At 37.2% G+C, this 15,082-nt stretch overlaps 1 protein-coding gene across 8 annotated transcripts in view; it reads left to right on the top strand.

Moving 5' to 3' along the window:
- LOC106660917 overlaps positions 1-11,366 on the top strand; it is a 115,486-nt gene extending 104,120 nt beyond the window's left edge. For 7 of the 8 annotated variants that reach the window (XM_014383964.2, XM_014383962.2, XM_014383961.2 and 4 more), the window contains 5 exons: positions 7,026-7,301; positions 7,902-8,049; positions 8,110-8,232; positions 8,300-8,889; positions 10,167-11,365. In XM_014383964.2, the coding sequence (XP_014239450.1) occupies positions 7,026-7,301; positions 7,902-8,049; positions 8,110-8,232; positions 8,300-8,889; positions 10,167-10,694 (1,665 nt within the window). In that variant the 3' untranslated portion in view covers positions 10,695-11,365. Of the gene's footprint in view, positions 1-7,025; positions 7,302-7,901; positions 8,050-8,109; positions 8,233-8,299; positions 8,890-10,166 lie in introns of all 8 variants that reach the window. The other variant, XM_024225128.1, reaches the window with a different exon arrangement.
- The last annotated feature ends 3,716 nt before the right edge of the window (positions 11,367-15,082 follow it).

Genomic DNA, 15,082 nt, shown 5'->3' with positions numbered 1-15,082 from the left:
TAGCTCTTCCGGTGTAACTCCGTGAGGGCTTCTCTCAAAACCCCGTACTTCCGCGCCTTGAGGTCCGCTACCGCGTCCTACGCGCCCGCGGTCTCATAAGCGACCGCGAGGTCGACGATAACCCCATACTCGTCGGTCGCGACGACGTCCGGCCGGAGTCTCGTCCCATCAGGTCCGGTGGGGAGCTTCGACAGCGACCTGGTAGCCCGTCTCACGGACACCGGCGACGAGGACCTTGAGGCACTCATCGTGCCTCCTCACTATCTTGGAGTGATTCTCAGGACACGAGGAAAGGACATGGGAGAGCGTCTCCGTAAGGAAGTTGGAAAGTACAATATGCCAGAAGGCTGTAGTGCTTAGGAAACTAAAACCCCACTTCCTAGTCTCTACTCACCATCACCGCATATTGAACACTATGGTAACAAAAACATTAAAAGTTGGGTCTGCATTGTGTTTTTGCCACATACTCACAATTTAAGGGTGGATCAGATGTCTCGACTATTTTACTCATTTGTCCTTGTCGGATTCTCAAAACGCAGCAGATCGAATAGGGTGAATCGTTCCATGTTAAAGATCGAGACCCGGCATCGGAGATAGCGATATTTGCGTCTCCCTGTTGGTTTAAATCGAAACTTAAAGTCAGACAGACCCCGTGTCGAAATTGTTTGAAAAGTATTTTTAACGGTTCTATGCCTTTCACACCCAAACCGTGAGGTTTACTTTTTGGCACAACGCCCCTGAGCAAACGTGAAGGCGACAAGTCTGGTAGTCGGTCAAATAGATAACAAAGCGGTTTTCTGTCTAGAACAATATACGCTAACGAATCGAGTGACAGACGAACTTTCAGGCATTAAACGTTTTGTTTACTCCTTCGTACCTTCTTTGAACTCAACTCAGAGAGGATGGTTGTGAATCAATTTACAGTTCATTATCACTCTATTAGCACATTTTTAACGAAGAAGTATAGAAATATTCATTTACAAATTTATTTTTAATTTAGACAGATCATTCTGTTCCTTGGACGTTATTGACGTCAAAAGGAAAAGTTCTCATAGTTCCAATATAACGAAACACTACAATTTGTTTTTATGAAAATTGTGTTTCGGTTGTCTTTGTCTTTCGAATATAATAAATAATAAAATTAAAATAGACAACCTTTATTCACGTTGGGTAACTAAAAAGCGGACGAGGCTGCTAAGGCAGGGACTTGACTCCGGACTTAACCACCGCGATCCGACCCTGACGCTAAACATGAATAAAAAACATGATTAAAAGAAAGTGGCTGCTTTCATGTGATGATTGAAAAATCTGTTTCGTAGCAAAAGGGTCATCCTCATCCGATTAAGAGTAGGCCATGTGAGGTTGACACATCGGCACTTACTTTTGCGCCAAAGCCGCGTATGTGTCCAGCATGTTGTGAAAGATTGCTCGGTGTCCACCCTAGTTGAACGGTACAATTCCTTGGCTGCATAGAAAGATCACGTATTAATGCCACCCTACATGAGAATTGTGCTTTGGCAGTTTATATTTGGGCCCCCTATTTCGATTCTTGGAAGAAACAGGGTTGTTTTATTGTGTATGGTAATGATTTTTTATGTTACTACCGTGTGTTGAGAGTGACCCTTACCCGATGCGACGCTACCCGATGCTACCCGACACAAATGCAAAGTCCAATTTTCCATAAGATTATATTACCCCCTTGCACATCTGCCCGATGCTACGTAACGCTACCCTACTCAACGCTATACGATCCCCACTGTCCAGATTTTCGTCGGGTAGCACCGAGTACAGTAGCAGACAAAAGAACCGGACACTCATATTTTTATTTCAAACTATATGTATTATTGTCGTTATATTAATTACAACATACTTATTTTAATGTAAACCAAGTTAAGCGAGATCAAAAGCTCATGAGCTTTTATTTTAAAAAATTTATTTTAATGATTTGGCAGAAAATTGATCAAAACGCCGGAATACAATTTATTGGTAGAATGAATTTAACTAACAATTTATTTCATGAATTTGCTCATAAAATTTAACTAACAATTTATTACATAGTTTTGTTCATAAAATTTAACTAACAATTTATTACATGGTTTTGTTCATATAATTTAACCAACTATTTATTACATGGATTGGTTCATAAAATTTAACTACTAATTTATTACATGATTTTTTTCATATAATTTAACTAACAATTTATTACATGGTTTTGCTCATAAAATTTAACTAACAATTTATTACATGGTTTTGCTCATAAAATTACACCATTTTCTTTGATTAGCGTCAGAACCGGACACTCATTATTTATTTATTGTTTATTTCGAACTATTTATATGTAATTTTGTCGTTATATTAATTACAACATGCTTATTAAATTAAACGATATCAAAAGTTCATGAGATTTTATAAAAATTATTTAATTATGATGGTTAGGTAGAAAATTTATCAAAACTCCGGAATAACTTTATTTAAAACAATTAAATTTAATTAACAATTTATTACAAGATTTTGCTCAAAATAGTGTATTACGGACAAAAAAGGCGTTGCGATTGCGATACTGATTTGTGATACACGCTGTGTGACTGTACGTGGTGTTCGCTTGACGTCGCATAGATGTGCACACTGGACACCCTACCAAACCGAGACAAGGCGTAGCGTAGCGTTGCATCGAGTTAGTGTGTTCCCTGCTTTAAGCAACAACAGAAGACTGGACATCTAGGAAGAAGTCTAAGACCGAAATCCGTTTTGGCTATCTATACAAGACTTTACTGCGACCACTTTGGGCATACAGTATGGAACTGTGAGTTTCCTCCAAGCCATCGAACATCCAGCGCATCCAATCCTTACAATCAAAATAGTCAAAGCTCTTTACGCAACCAACTTCTCTATCCACAACGACATAAGCATGCCTTTTGTCAACGAACTGATCCGTTACCGATTTCAAGTTTCATACCTTGACCACCTTAACCCCACGGCTCGAGCCCTCTATACAATTCCCAACCTGAAAACCCATCACGTCGCCTTAATCGACCAATGGTCTCGAGTCCTTGCACCTTAATCTCTCGCACTGGTTGCCAGCGTTGGCCGGTTTCTCATGGTATGAGTCCTAGACTTAGTGTTAGTTCTATGACCATGTGAAAAAACGTTTTCTGATGATGATTTGTAATATGTTCTAATGTGAATAGGGTACAAATAAAATATTGTGGCTAACAACTTCTGAGTGACTGGCATAGCGCTTTTATGTATTTTAAGTGCTATTGAGTTAGTTCTTATTTAGGTGTTGTTTTAGGATCGTAATATGGTTTTTTATATCGAACACGTGGCTTTCAAAAAAACACGTTTATTATTATTAGTTTATTATTATTCGGATATTTAATTTATTATTCATTTCAAATGGTCGACCTTCCCTGCTGGACTTCTTGTTTAATGAGCTTATACTCGAAAAAACTAGCTTCGCTTAAGAGAGTAATCGCTGAGGTATAACGAATTACCGGAGTATGAGAAAGCACCATGCCGGTAGAATAATTGGCAGCGAGTTTTTTTTTCTTCTTCTTCTCTTTAATAATTCTAAGACTAAAAGTCGTCTTTTTCACCTTTTACACGGGACGCTCAATTATATTTAATTGAAATATTTACTTAAAAATTCTGAAACTAGTTCCACTGTTTCACAAATTAAATTTAATTGTTATTTTATTTGAGGCAAATTAAATAGATTATATTACTATTGTGGTTATTAACATTGGCTATTAAATTTACACATGTAAGAAGTTCAAAAATAGACTTGTGGGAGGGTTTCTTTCTTTTTCCCTCCATCATACCCGTCTCCCTTGGGTAAGGGGGTAACTCAATGACCTGTAGGTAATAATGGCATAACGCAAAAAATATATACAGGTGTTCGACAAAGTTCTTCTGGAGTTTCTACACCTCAAATCCAAACAAAAATAGTTCCTATAAACCATAGATTGTCAACCCTTTTCGCAGATTTTCAACATTTTAAGTTTGTTTTTGGGCCGTCCCAAAAGGGAGTATTTTCGGCCCATCCTATTACAATTTACACCTGGTGATACATCCCAACACCATTCTTACAATCTATGCAGACGATACTGCAATCCTAACTCCAATACTAACCTAGCTTATATAACGTTAACAACAAAGAACTATCGACATCTACCCAAGAAAATTACTCAGACAGTGACGTGGAATCCTCACACAAGTCTTTTATTAATTATCGTGAGTATAAACCTAGATTAACATCAAAAAACTTTTACGTTTGTATTCACGATAACTAGTAATTGTACTCTTAATCAATCTATTCTCCTCATTGTAGGCCAAAATATGACATTAACCGGATGCCGGAAAACCTTGGTTTTCTTCCAAAAACCCCTTACACTGTGGAGAGTCACATGCAAACAAAAAACAGAATTATAGACGATTTATCCAACTATGAAGACTTTTAGGACCGAAATCAGACATGACTGTAAAAATAAACTAACTCTGAACAAAACATTACTTCGACCTATTTGGTCATAGGAGCGGAACTGTGGCGTACGGCCAAGCCATCTAACATCCTTTCGAAAGTCTTCAGAAGGATACTATTCCTCCAACCTCACTGTTCACAATGACCTTAACATTTCCTTCGTCAAAGAATTGATCCATTCCAGGTTCCTCAAGTTTCACTACAATCTTTCAGCCCATCCACAACCTACTACTCAAGCCATTTATACTATTGGGTTGTCCGGAAAATAATGCAGGATTTTGGTATTAAACAAAAAAAAAGAAACTAGTTACTTTAAAGCAATGTTCTTTAATCAAAATAATTTCCCATACTCTCAATACATTTCTCCCAACGTGTTGGTAACTTATTAATTCCGTCTGAGTAGAATTCAGAATTTTTAGAATTGATAAAGTCAATAAATGCATTTTCCAGTTCCGTTTGATTTTTGAATATTATGTGTTCTAAGTAGTGGTCCAGGTGTCTAAAAAAATGGTAGTCAGTAGGCGAGAGGTCCGGAGAGTAGGGTGGGTGAGGCAAAGTTTCATAGCCAAGCTCCAATAATTTTTGTGACGTTACACGTGACACATGTGGTCGAGCGTTGTCATGCAACAAAATGGGCCCTTTCCGATTGACCAAAGAGGGCTTCATTACTGCCAATTTCTGATGCATGGTATTAATTTGGTTACAGTATGATTCAGCATTGATGGTTTCGCCAGGATTTAAGAAGCTGTAGTGTATTAAACCAAATGAAGCCCACCATACCGTAACCATTACCTTTTTTTGATGAGTTGGGGGCTTTGGAAAATGTATTGGAGCTTCTCCTTTGTCGAGCCACTGTCCAGAACGTCTAGTGTTATCGTAGAGAATCCACTTTTCGTCACATGTAACAATTCTGGCCAGAAATGGGTCATTTTTGTTTCGACAAAGAAGTGATGCACAAACATCAAAGCGCTGATTTTTTTGGCGATCGTTTAATGAGTGTGGAACCCAATTTTCGAGTTTTTTCACTTTTCCAATCGCCTTGAGGTGGTCAGCGACGGTCGTTTTACTGACTTTGAGTTGCTCTGCACCCACCACTGATCGCAGAACATCATCATTAAGAGAGGAAGGCCTTCCACGACCTTCTTCATCTTCAAGGCTGAAATCTCCCTCCCGAAATTTTTTAAACCACCTTTGCACAGTGCACTCATTAACACAACCCTCGCCCCAGACTTGGTTAATGTTTCTAGCCGTTTGGGCTCCGCTTCGGCCGAGTTTAAACTCGTAAAAGAAAATCGTACGAAATTCTCGCTTTGACATTATAAGGATGACTGAATTATTTCCAAGTAGCGGAATGCTACAGAGGTAAACAAACAATATCATTTGGAAGAGGATTAATAAGTGTTGACATTCATAAGTAATCCTGTAAACGTAAACAGAATATTTTATATAGATTTTTTTTAATGAAAACTTAAAATCCTGCATTATTTTCCGGACAACCCAATACTTCCCATCCCGAGAACACGTCGCCTCAACACAATAACGAACTGAGTGCCAGCATTGGCCAGCTTCTCACAAACATGTCCTCCGGCCGCATAAACACATGCCATCAACATCTTGTGCCCTAGAAAATATTAAAAAAGGTTACACTGGCAAAAAAAGATCCGATGGCCAAGCAGTCGTTAAAGCATTAACATGTAAAAAAATCACATAAAAATTAGTCAGTGAATGCATCTAAAATCTCCAAACCCTGGGGAAACACAACAGCCTGATGATATCTTGGGTGCCAGGGCACAGAGGAATTTCGGGTAACGAGAAAGTAGACACACTGGCCAGAGGAGGAGATCATAAATAGGCCCCGAACCTATACTTGAGATAACAAGAACAAATATAGAATCCTCCATCGCAGAATGGATCCAAACAAAACAAAAGGAGAAGTGGATAAACTTTAGCGGCGCTAGACACAGTAAACTTACGATGAAACAACCTTCACCAAGACTGGCAAACTCACTGCTGCAATTGGAGAGGACTAGACTCAGATGAGTGGTAGAACTACTAACCGGTCACTGGCTTCTGAGAAAACATCTACACAACATGGGCATATACAACGATGATCTGCAGATTATGCAATGAGGAGGAGGAAACAGTCACCCACATCATCTTCGAATGCGAAGTAACAGCTCAATGGAGATTTAGCCTAACTTACGAGCAAAATCTAGGGAATGAAATTGTAGCAGCGACAACCAATGGCCTGATACTTCTAAGAAGAAGGATTGAGTCTAGCGAACTAGGTCTACTGAACTAAGGAACTAGGAAGGTACAATAAGCCAGAAGGCTGCAGTGCCTGGGAAGCACAAACCCCACTTCCCAGTATCCTCATTACCATACCATTCCATACTGGCCGTAGCGTAGTTTTTGCCCAGAATTTTTTAACGATAAGAATAATTTGTAATGTGTATTATTCATGTACAGGATACAAATAAATAAAAAAATAATTTATTCTTTTTTTCCTCAGTCATATTTATACATTGAAAAATGTTTGTTTCAGCGAAACGTTTTGGGAGGCGAAATATGGCCTTTAGAGAGGCCGGAGGGCATGCCAGCCATCCAATCCCTGGAGGTCATGTGTGGCAAGGACCACATGGACGTCCATCTGAGCTTCACCCAGCCCTTCGAGGGCATCGTTTCATCCAAAGGGCAGTACGCGGATCCGAGATGCGTCTACGTCCCGCCGTCCACCGGGAAGACTTTTTTCTCCTTTAGAATTGCGTATGCCAGATGTGGCACCAAGCCGGACCTCAACGGCCAATTTTATGAGAACACGGTTCGTAGCGAATTTAAATATTATTATAAACATTGATTTGAAGATAAAGTTTTATAATTAAAATTATATGTGCAGTGCAAAGCTTTTTCAAACCTTTTTTTTTAAAGATAGTTCCTACTCACTGTAAGTTGTTTTCCAATGATCCGAATTTCGAGCCCTTAGTTCATCATCAGGTTGTAGAAATCCTTCAACTGATGATGAGCTAAGGGCTCGAAATCCGGATCGTTGGAAAACAACTTACTGTGAGTAGCAACTATCTTTTTTAAAAAAAAAAAAAAAAAGGATTGAACACCGCACTCATTCCATCATTCATCATTTCTAGCTTTTTCAAACGTATATTGTTCAATAATTGTAAAGAGATATTTACACACAACATTTTTTATATTGAGATAATTTTATTCCATTCTGACCAGAATTCATCACTTTTCATCCCTTATATATTCACATTTGCACAGGGATAAAATATAACTATCGATCAATTTTATTTTCTTAGCTCAACAACCATCTAATATTAATTTTAAATCAGAGAAAATTTTATTTGGTATTTGTAGGTAATGATTATTGCGCTAATGCCTGTGGTGTTTTTTCTGTGGCTTGTAGGTGGTTGTTCAATATGATAAAGACTTGCTTGAGGTGTGGGATGAAGCTAAACGGCTTAGATGTGAATGGTACAACGATTACGAGAAAACTGCATCAAAGCCGCCTATGGTCATAGCAGACCTAGATGTAATTCAATTGGACTTTAGGGGTGAGTATCATAAACACATGATCCATAAATATTTCCATATTATAATCATTTTTTATCCAGGTGATAATGTCGACTGCTGGATGGAAATTCAGCATGGAAAAGGGCCGTGGGCTCCACCGGTGAGTGGAATCGTACCTCTTGGCTCGACGTTGACTCTCGTCGTGGCGATAAATGACAACAGAGGTAAAATTATTTTCACTTTTCTCAAACTCAATGTGAACAAGATTAATTAAGGAAGCGGTGATGACAGGAGAGTTCGACATGAGGGTCAAATCGTGTGCTGCATCGGATGGCGCGGGGCACGTGATCCAGCTGAGCGACGAGTATGGTTGTGTCCTGAGGCCGAAGATGATCAGCAGGTTCCTTAAGGCGAGAATAGCAGACGAGAGGGCCTCAGTCATCACTTACGCCTTTTTCCACGCCTTCAAATTTCCAGATGCTCTGAGCGTCCATATCAAGTGCAAGGTGGAAATCTGCAGGCACGGATGCCTGGAACACTGTCAGCTCGAAGGTGGCGGACACGAACAAGCGGGGCATTACGGACCCCTTGAGAGGAAAGACGGCGGCTCACCAACCCCCAAGTCCGCCCCGACCGAGCCGACCCCTGTCTCTCAGCCGTACGAGAAAGACGACGAACTCATCTACGACGAAATGGTCGACCTAGGGAAAGAGATCTTCAACTCGGAAAGAGTCGTGGGCACTTCGATGGGCAGCGCAGCACCTGTTGCAGCAGCCCATCATCGGCCGCAGTCACCGCCTTCGCCCTCTTCCACATCATCATCACATCAACCTCCTCCTCCCGTCAAGGAACAAATCGATGATATCCCGCCTCCTTTCCAGGTAAACACCCCTCAAATATTCCCTTTATTAAACTAACCATCTTACATATGATTATTTTTAAATTTAAATGATTTGCCTCTCTATTTGAAAACAGTTCGTACACACAATGCCAACCTGATTTGCTTGGATGTTTAAAAACATCATTTCATTTGATTCCATATTGAATAGGCAATTAAAAGTGTACAAGCACAAAATTTGGAGGTGTTTGTTAGCGTGTGAGTGAGTAAATAACTGCTGAACTAATCAGTGATCAGTTATCACTATCCTTTGGGATACACTTCACTCATAAGCATTTCATCTTCCCACCATCTTCAATAAAGAAGGTGGTCGATGACCATCAGTTTAGTACTAGCATGTAATTAATTTTACATTTGTTCACCCCAAATTAATTAGTAGCTACTTGAGAATTTTGGTAAGGTGTCATTTCATTTTTATACTAGATTATTTATTTTAGAAGATTACAGGTACACATTACAACCTTACTTTATTTGTTTTATTGAGGTATCCAACAGCAGAGGTCATATCAGCCTATCCTCCGGAATCGAGTGGTTAGCGTGATAGACTCTCAGCTTGTGGACCATGGGTTCCCAGTTACCCCTGGCCCTTTTTTACGTTTCCCTTCCCCCAAAAACTATGCATTCACTTATAATATATAATGCCTCCTTGGTGTTCAGTAATATGCAGGATTCAATTTGGGTAAAACAATTCACACATCTGCCCAATTTTTTTTTTTTTTGTTTGTTTTTTTTAGGTTCAACCACATTCATACTTTTTACTTAAAATTTTCTTTAAATATTATTTTAACTAACAATTTTCTAGTGTACATCATTTTGATTTTGAATTAGAAACAGTGTTTCACTGCCTGTGCAAGTCATTGTAATAATTATATAAATATTATATTATTTAACTATAAATAATAATGAAAAATGGCAAAAAGGAGGGAAAATTCAAAAGGTGGGGTTGAGATAGGAAGTTGGTGTCCGAGTGGATCGAGGTCACGATAGTTCAGGTGGTAGAGCAGCGGCGTATCTAGCCGAAGGTCGTGGGTTCGAATCCCACTCGTGCCATTGACTTTTTTATCTCAACTAAAAACCTTAATTAATTGTAGTATATTAATTGGTCAAGCAGACCACAAAATTAGTGAATTTAATTAATTATAAATATTATATTATTATATATAATTAATAGTGTATATGTTTAATCAAGGTATATTTTTCATTCATAGTTTGAACCCTCTGTGAAACAAATGTTCAAAGATGAAAAAAAAAATGTTACAGGAAGCACCATTGAGAGCATCCGGAGTGAGAGACAATTCAGAAGAGCGTTTCCCACACGGGCCGAGGAATCTAAATGATGATTCCCTTCCACTGGTTTCTACCCTGAGCCAGAGGAGGAAAAGAAGCGTGGTGGTATCAGACAGGAAAGTGCGGTCTGCCGATGTGGGTGTGAGCGGCTTGTATGAAGTCATATCGGAAGCAGATCTTGCTTTCACACCTGATTCCAAAGGGGAGGCGGTGACGGTGTTCCAGGGGAGGATAAGGGAGGAGGTCGTTTATGGAATTTGCCTCCCGGTCCCTGGCTTCTCCGCACTTTTTGTCTTTGTCGCCCTTTCTGCAGTGATATCGGCCCTTGTAGCGGGTGCTCTGCTCTACCGATATCAGGTCCAGCGCGAGACTCACGAGCTGTCCAATAGACAGGTGAGGATGAGAAGGCAGCTTTCAGAACCGCCCCCTCCGACGTCCATCGCCTCCTGGGTCGCCCTGAAGCTCCTTCGCCCACGAGCACCACCTGCATCGAACCACTGATATAGACGAAGCTCAGACAAGTTATTATATTGTGCCAAAGAGGATATTTACGAATTATAAACTGAAAAATAACAATATTAATTTCTTGCTGAGAAAGAGTTAATTTATAATTTAAACAGTGACATTTTAGTGCTTTTTTTTACAGTCAAAAGTGGACACAAAAATTTCTGAAGTTGAAAGCAACTTTGGCAACAGGACTTTTTTTTCTTCAAAATATTAATATAATGTATTTAAATATTTATATGTGCTAGTTGACACTTTTCATATTTTAATATCTTTCTTTGTACCTTCTATTGTTTTTATGTAAGGTCACGCACCTCCTGCGTTGCTCAATGTGTAGAAAAAAAAATAATTGTAGCTTAAGATTAATTTATTTAGTTAATTTTTGAATTTCTGTTTTGTAAACCTTTTGGATTTTGTGAGCTAGTCCCGGTAATCATTTAATATATAGGACGGGCACAAACTACAACTTGTCACAAGTAAACAGCTTTAAATAAGTAACGCTGGACTTTATATATATTATATTATATTTGTTAATCAGTTTGTTCAATGAAAAAGAAAATTACTTAACTTCATGAATAATGATCTTAAAATACCAATTACAGTTGAATTTTTATAAATGATAAATCTAAAAAGAATAATTTTCAACATTCAGTTTTTTAATATATACTTTTTGTTAAGTAAAACACATATACATACATTGTCAATAAATTTTTTAATGAAATTCACAATATAACATAAATTCAGTTTTCTTGTCAACGTAAATATTTGTTTTAATTGGTCAGACGGTTTAGCATTACCTAATAATATTAAATGGCTGGGCAATGTGCAAATATGCTTAGGTTAAGTTTGGTTAGGTTTAAAGAATAAGAGATCAAAAATCAAACTACTATTTTAAGGGTTGTTTTCCATGTTCTAAGTTGTTTCATTTTCCCCTTAAATTACAATCTACACAAACTAACACCTTCAAACCCTCTCTAACTAACTCAAACAACAAATTTCATTTATTTGCCTAACCTTTCTTAACCTCCTTTTAACACTGAGCACTCATTTAAAAAAAAAAAAAGTTGCAAATTGTTCGCATGCGCCACCTCTGACTTGTCTTAACTGGCATGTTTTGTTGTACCTCTTCAACCGCCCGTCCCTTTATTTTATCATCTTGTACTTTATTAATTCAATATGCTCATTTAATATAAGAAAAATTCTATTCTCTGACTTAAGAGCTTATTAGTGTATAAAAGCTATTTTTTTATTTTTTTATTGTACAGCACAGCACACTTTTTTTTTTTAGATTTTTTTATTTTTTCTAATGGTTACAATTTTGATGGCAATAGATATTTATTTCTAAGAACCAATGAATACGTTATACTGAAAACTATTTTAGAATTATGTAATTTTCATAGGATAGGAATGTGTAAATATTGCCTGAACATGAGTATTATTATTTTTTATTGCTATAATTTTCAATTCAAATTTTGTTTTAATAGCGAAAATGGAACCTAGGAGAATAATTTGTTTTGTTTTGTTTTTTTCTCAAAAAATATTAGTATTCATTAATTGAGGTGATGGTTTGAGGCATTATTTAAAAAATAGTAATTTGATTTCATTTAGCTGGGAAAAGGGGAATGTTTTTCTAATTTATACAAAACGGATGTTTTGTTAGTTCCAAAATCTTACTTTTCCCGGCTAATAATAGCTAATTAAGGATATTTATAAGAAGAGTTTATAAATATTGTAAATTAAGTGTACAACTTATATAAATTAATTACTTATTGAATATACTTTTATATAGTCTATTGAATCAAAATAACAAAAAAAACTTGTTTAAAAAATTGATGCGCAGGATTTTTGTGTAATTTGTTTTTGTTGAGTTATAAACCTATTTCATGTTTGATGAATTATCATTGTTGTAAATTGCAAAATTTTCAAATACATAAATGCAATTGATTTTTAAAAACAAAGTCTCTTATCTACTTCAAATTGGTGAAAATAAGTGCTTAAAAATTTGAACACTGACAAAACAAAATTTACAAATTACATTGTATTAATATGGATAATTAAAAAACACTTTAGTGTGCATGTGTGGAGGTGAAAGAATATCTGTAGATTCCAACTTAAATTTTATTAAATATTTTTAACACAAATATTTTTATTTTTAAAAATACCTTTCCTTGTTTACCTGAAAACGTTTCTCCAGGTAATTAAAGCTTTTATTTGCATCTGCATATACATTGGTTGGAAAATAATGCAAGTTTAAGGTTATAAAATAAAAATTAAATAAATGAATTTAAACAGTTTTTATTGATTAAATAAAATAACATACCCTCCATCACTCCAGTACACTTCTCCTGTGATGGCAATTTCTCTGTCCTCTGTATAAAATTTTGAGTCTTTATTATCAACTATTTATTGATCAATAGATTTTTTTATGCTGTAAAACGTTGTCCAGTTGTCTGAAAAAAAATCGTAGTCGCTATGTGAGAGGTCTCGGGGTACGGGCCTACCCAGGCTTTTAACCCCTCGGGTCCTGGTCGCCCGCCCTGTGTAATATATATATGTGAGAGGTCTGCTGAACCTTATGACCAAGATCCAACAGTTTTTGTGTTGTTACATGTCAGACATGGGGCTAAGCATTGTCATGTAACATCGGACTTTTCCGATTGATCAAAGATGGCATCAATTGGAGAGCAATACATTTCTGCACTGATGGTTTTGCTAGGATTCAAGAATCAGTAGTAATGATTATAAAAAATTAATCATACCGATTTTTGTCCAATAAATTATTTGAATCCAAATGGTCCAACTATTGTGGTTTTAGACTTTAGAATTTATTACCAATTTATAAAACCAAGTGGCATATTATACCAGTTATGCTTGTTATGATTATGCGTATGATTATCTTTAAAACACTTTTTTCCTTTATTTGTTATTTACAAGTGCAAAAGTTGTATAGAGTAAATAATTTCTATGTAATCTGTATTTGTTCTTAGAGTCACTTGTAGAAGTTGCCCATTGAGTGACAACACCCCTTCAAACTGACACTTTGTCATTCGTCACTCACTGAAGTCTCGGGGCCACTTTTGCTTGGAGGAATTTCTGGTAGGGTTGAAAGTGATAACTGTCATGCTAGTAGATTATTGTGAATACAGTTATGGATGAAATTTTTTCTATTGGGTTTTATGAGGTCATGAACATTTATAATTTGACAGAGACTTTTTGACTGAATTGATTCGAGACGTTGGGAATTGAAATTCTCGGTTGAGTCCTACACTTCACAGCTGTACATCCAGAGATGTCTTATCCTCATTTTGTAAATTAAAATTTTGTTTTCAACGGATAATTTCAATTGCGAGTCATATAGTCTTTTTAATAATTTACGCCAGTTTGTTTCTTGCTTTTTAGTCCTGTGTATTCCATGTCAGTCGTTTATCCATGAAAAGTCCAATGCACAAGGTCAGTGGTAGTCAATTGGGTTCAATTTATACTCACTGGAGGACAGATACTTTTACACAAGGTAAAATTTATTTGTAACGTTCCCGTTTAATGGGCTATTACAAATTTTAAAAAAATAAAATAAAATATATAACCATAAGAATAATGCAACAGGCTGATAAAGTGCCCTGAGGGCCAAAGGCCAATCAAGGACTCAATAGAACAGGAGTAGACTTTGAGACGGTCACACTGAAACCACCTTCACTACTATTTTAAATATAATTAAAGTAGTTGTTTTAAAAAGAATAGTTCCAGACCCTGTAATGTGAGTCCCCCTTTTTCTTATCCTTTTCGTATGGTTTTTTAATTTTTGTTTTTTAATAATTAATATTGGAGGCTGCAGTAGCCGAGTGGTTAGCATGAGACTCTCAACTCACTGACCTCGCGGTCGTGGGTTCGATTCCCACCGTCGCCTCTGGCCTTTTTTTCACGATACCCCCCCACAATATGAATACATATAATACAAATTACAATATGAATATAATAATCGTCTCCTTGGCTAATATGCATCGATCATAAGGCCATTTAAAAAATACATTTAAAAAAACCAATGTAGAAAATAACATTGTTTAATTGTCTCAAAGATCAATAAATCAGTGGGCTGAAGACCAACAAGCATGAAGACAAAGCGGCAAAAGCTGGGATGTTTTGCCCTCCAGATAGAACCACCATGATCCGTCTCTGTGGTGTATGAGCAATAAAGATCGCCATTAAATAATATTGGCACGTCGATGGGCCGGATCATCAGAGAAGCTCTTGCTTGTCAAGAGCATGATTGAGAGACGCCCCGCCGAGGATCTGAAAAGCAGGGAAGGGATCGTGCTCACCCGTTTGAGGGTAGGCCATACTCAATTGACACCTGCTTTTGGGGCAAACTCCGCAGAGGCATCCCCGCT

This window comes from Cimex lectularius, unplaced genomic scaffold (assembly GCF_000648675.2).
Source record: "Cimex lectularius strain Harlan isolate CLEC.00 unplaced genomic scaffold, Clec_2.1 scaffold24, whole genome shotgun sequence".
NCBI classification, from domain to species: Eukaryota; Metazoa; Arthropoda; class Insecta; order Hemiptera; family Cimicidae; genus Cimex; species Cimex lectularius.
The sequence above is the reverse complement of the archived record's forward strand: the minus strand, read 5'-3'. Positions and strand labels throughout refer to the sequence as shown.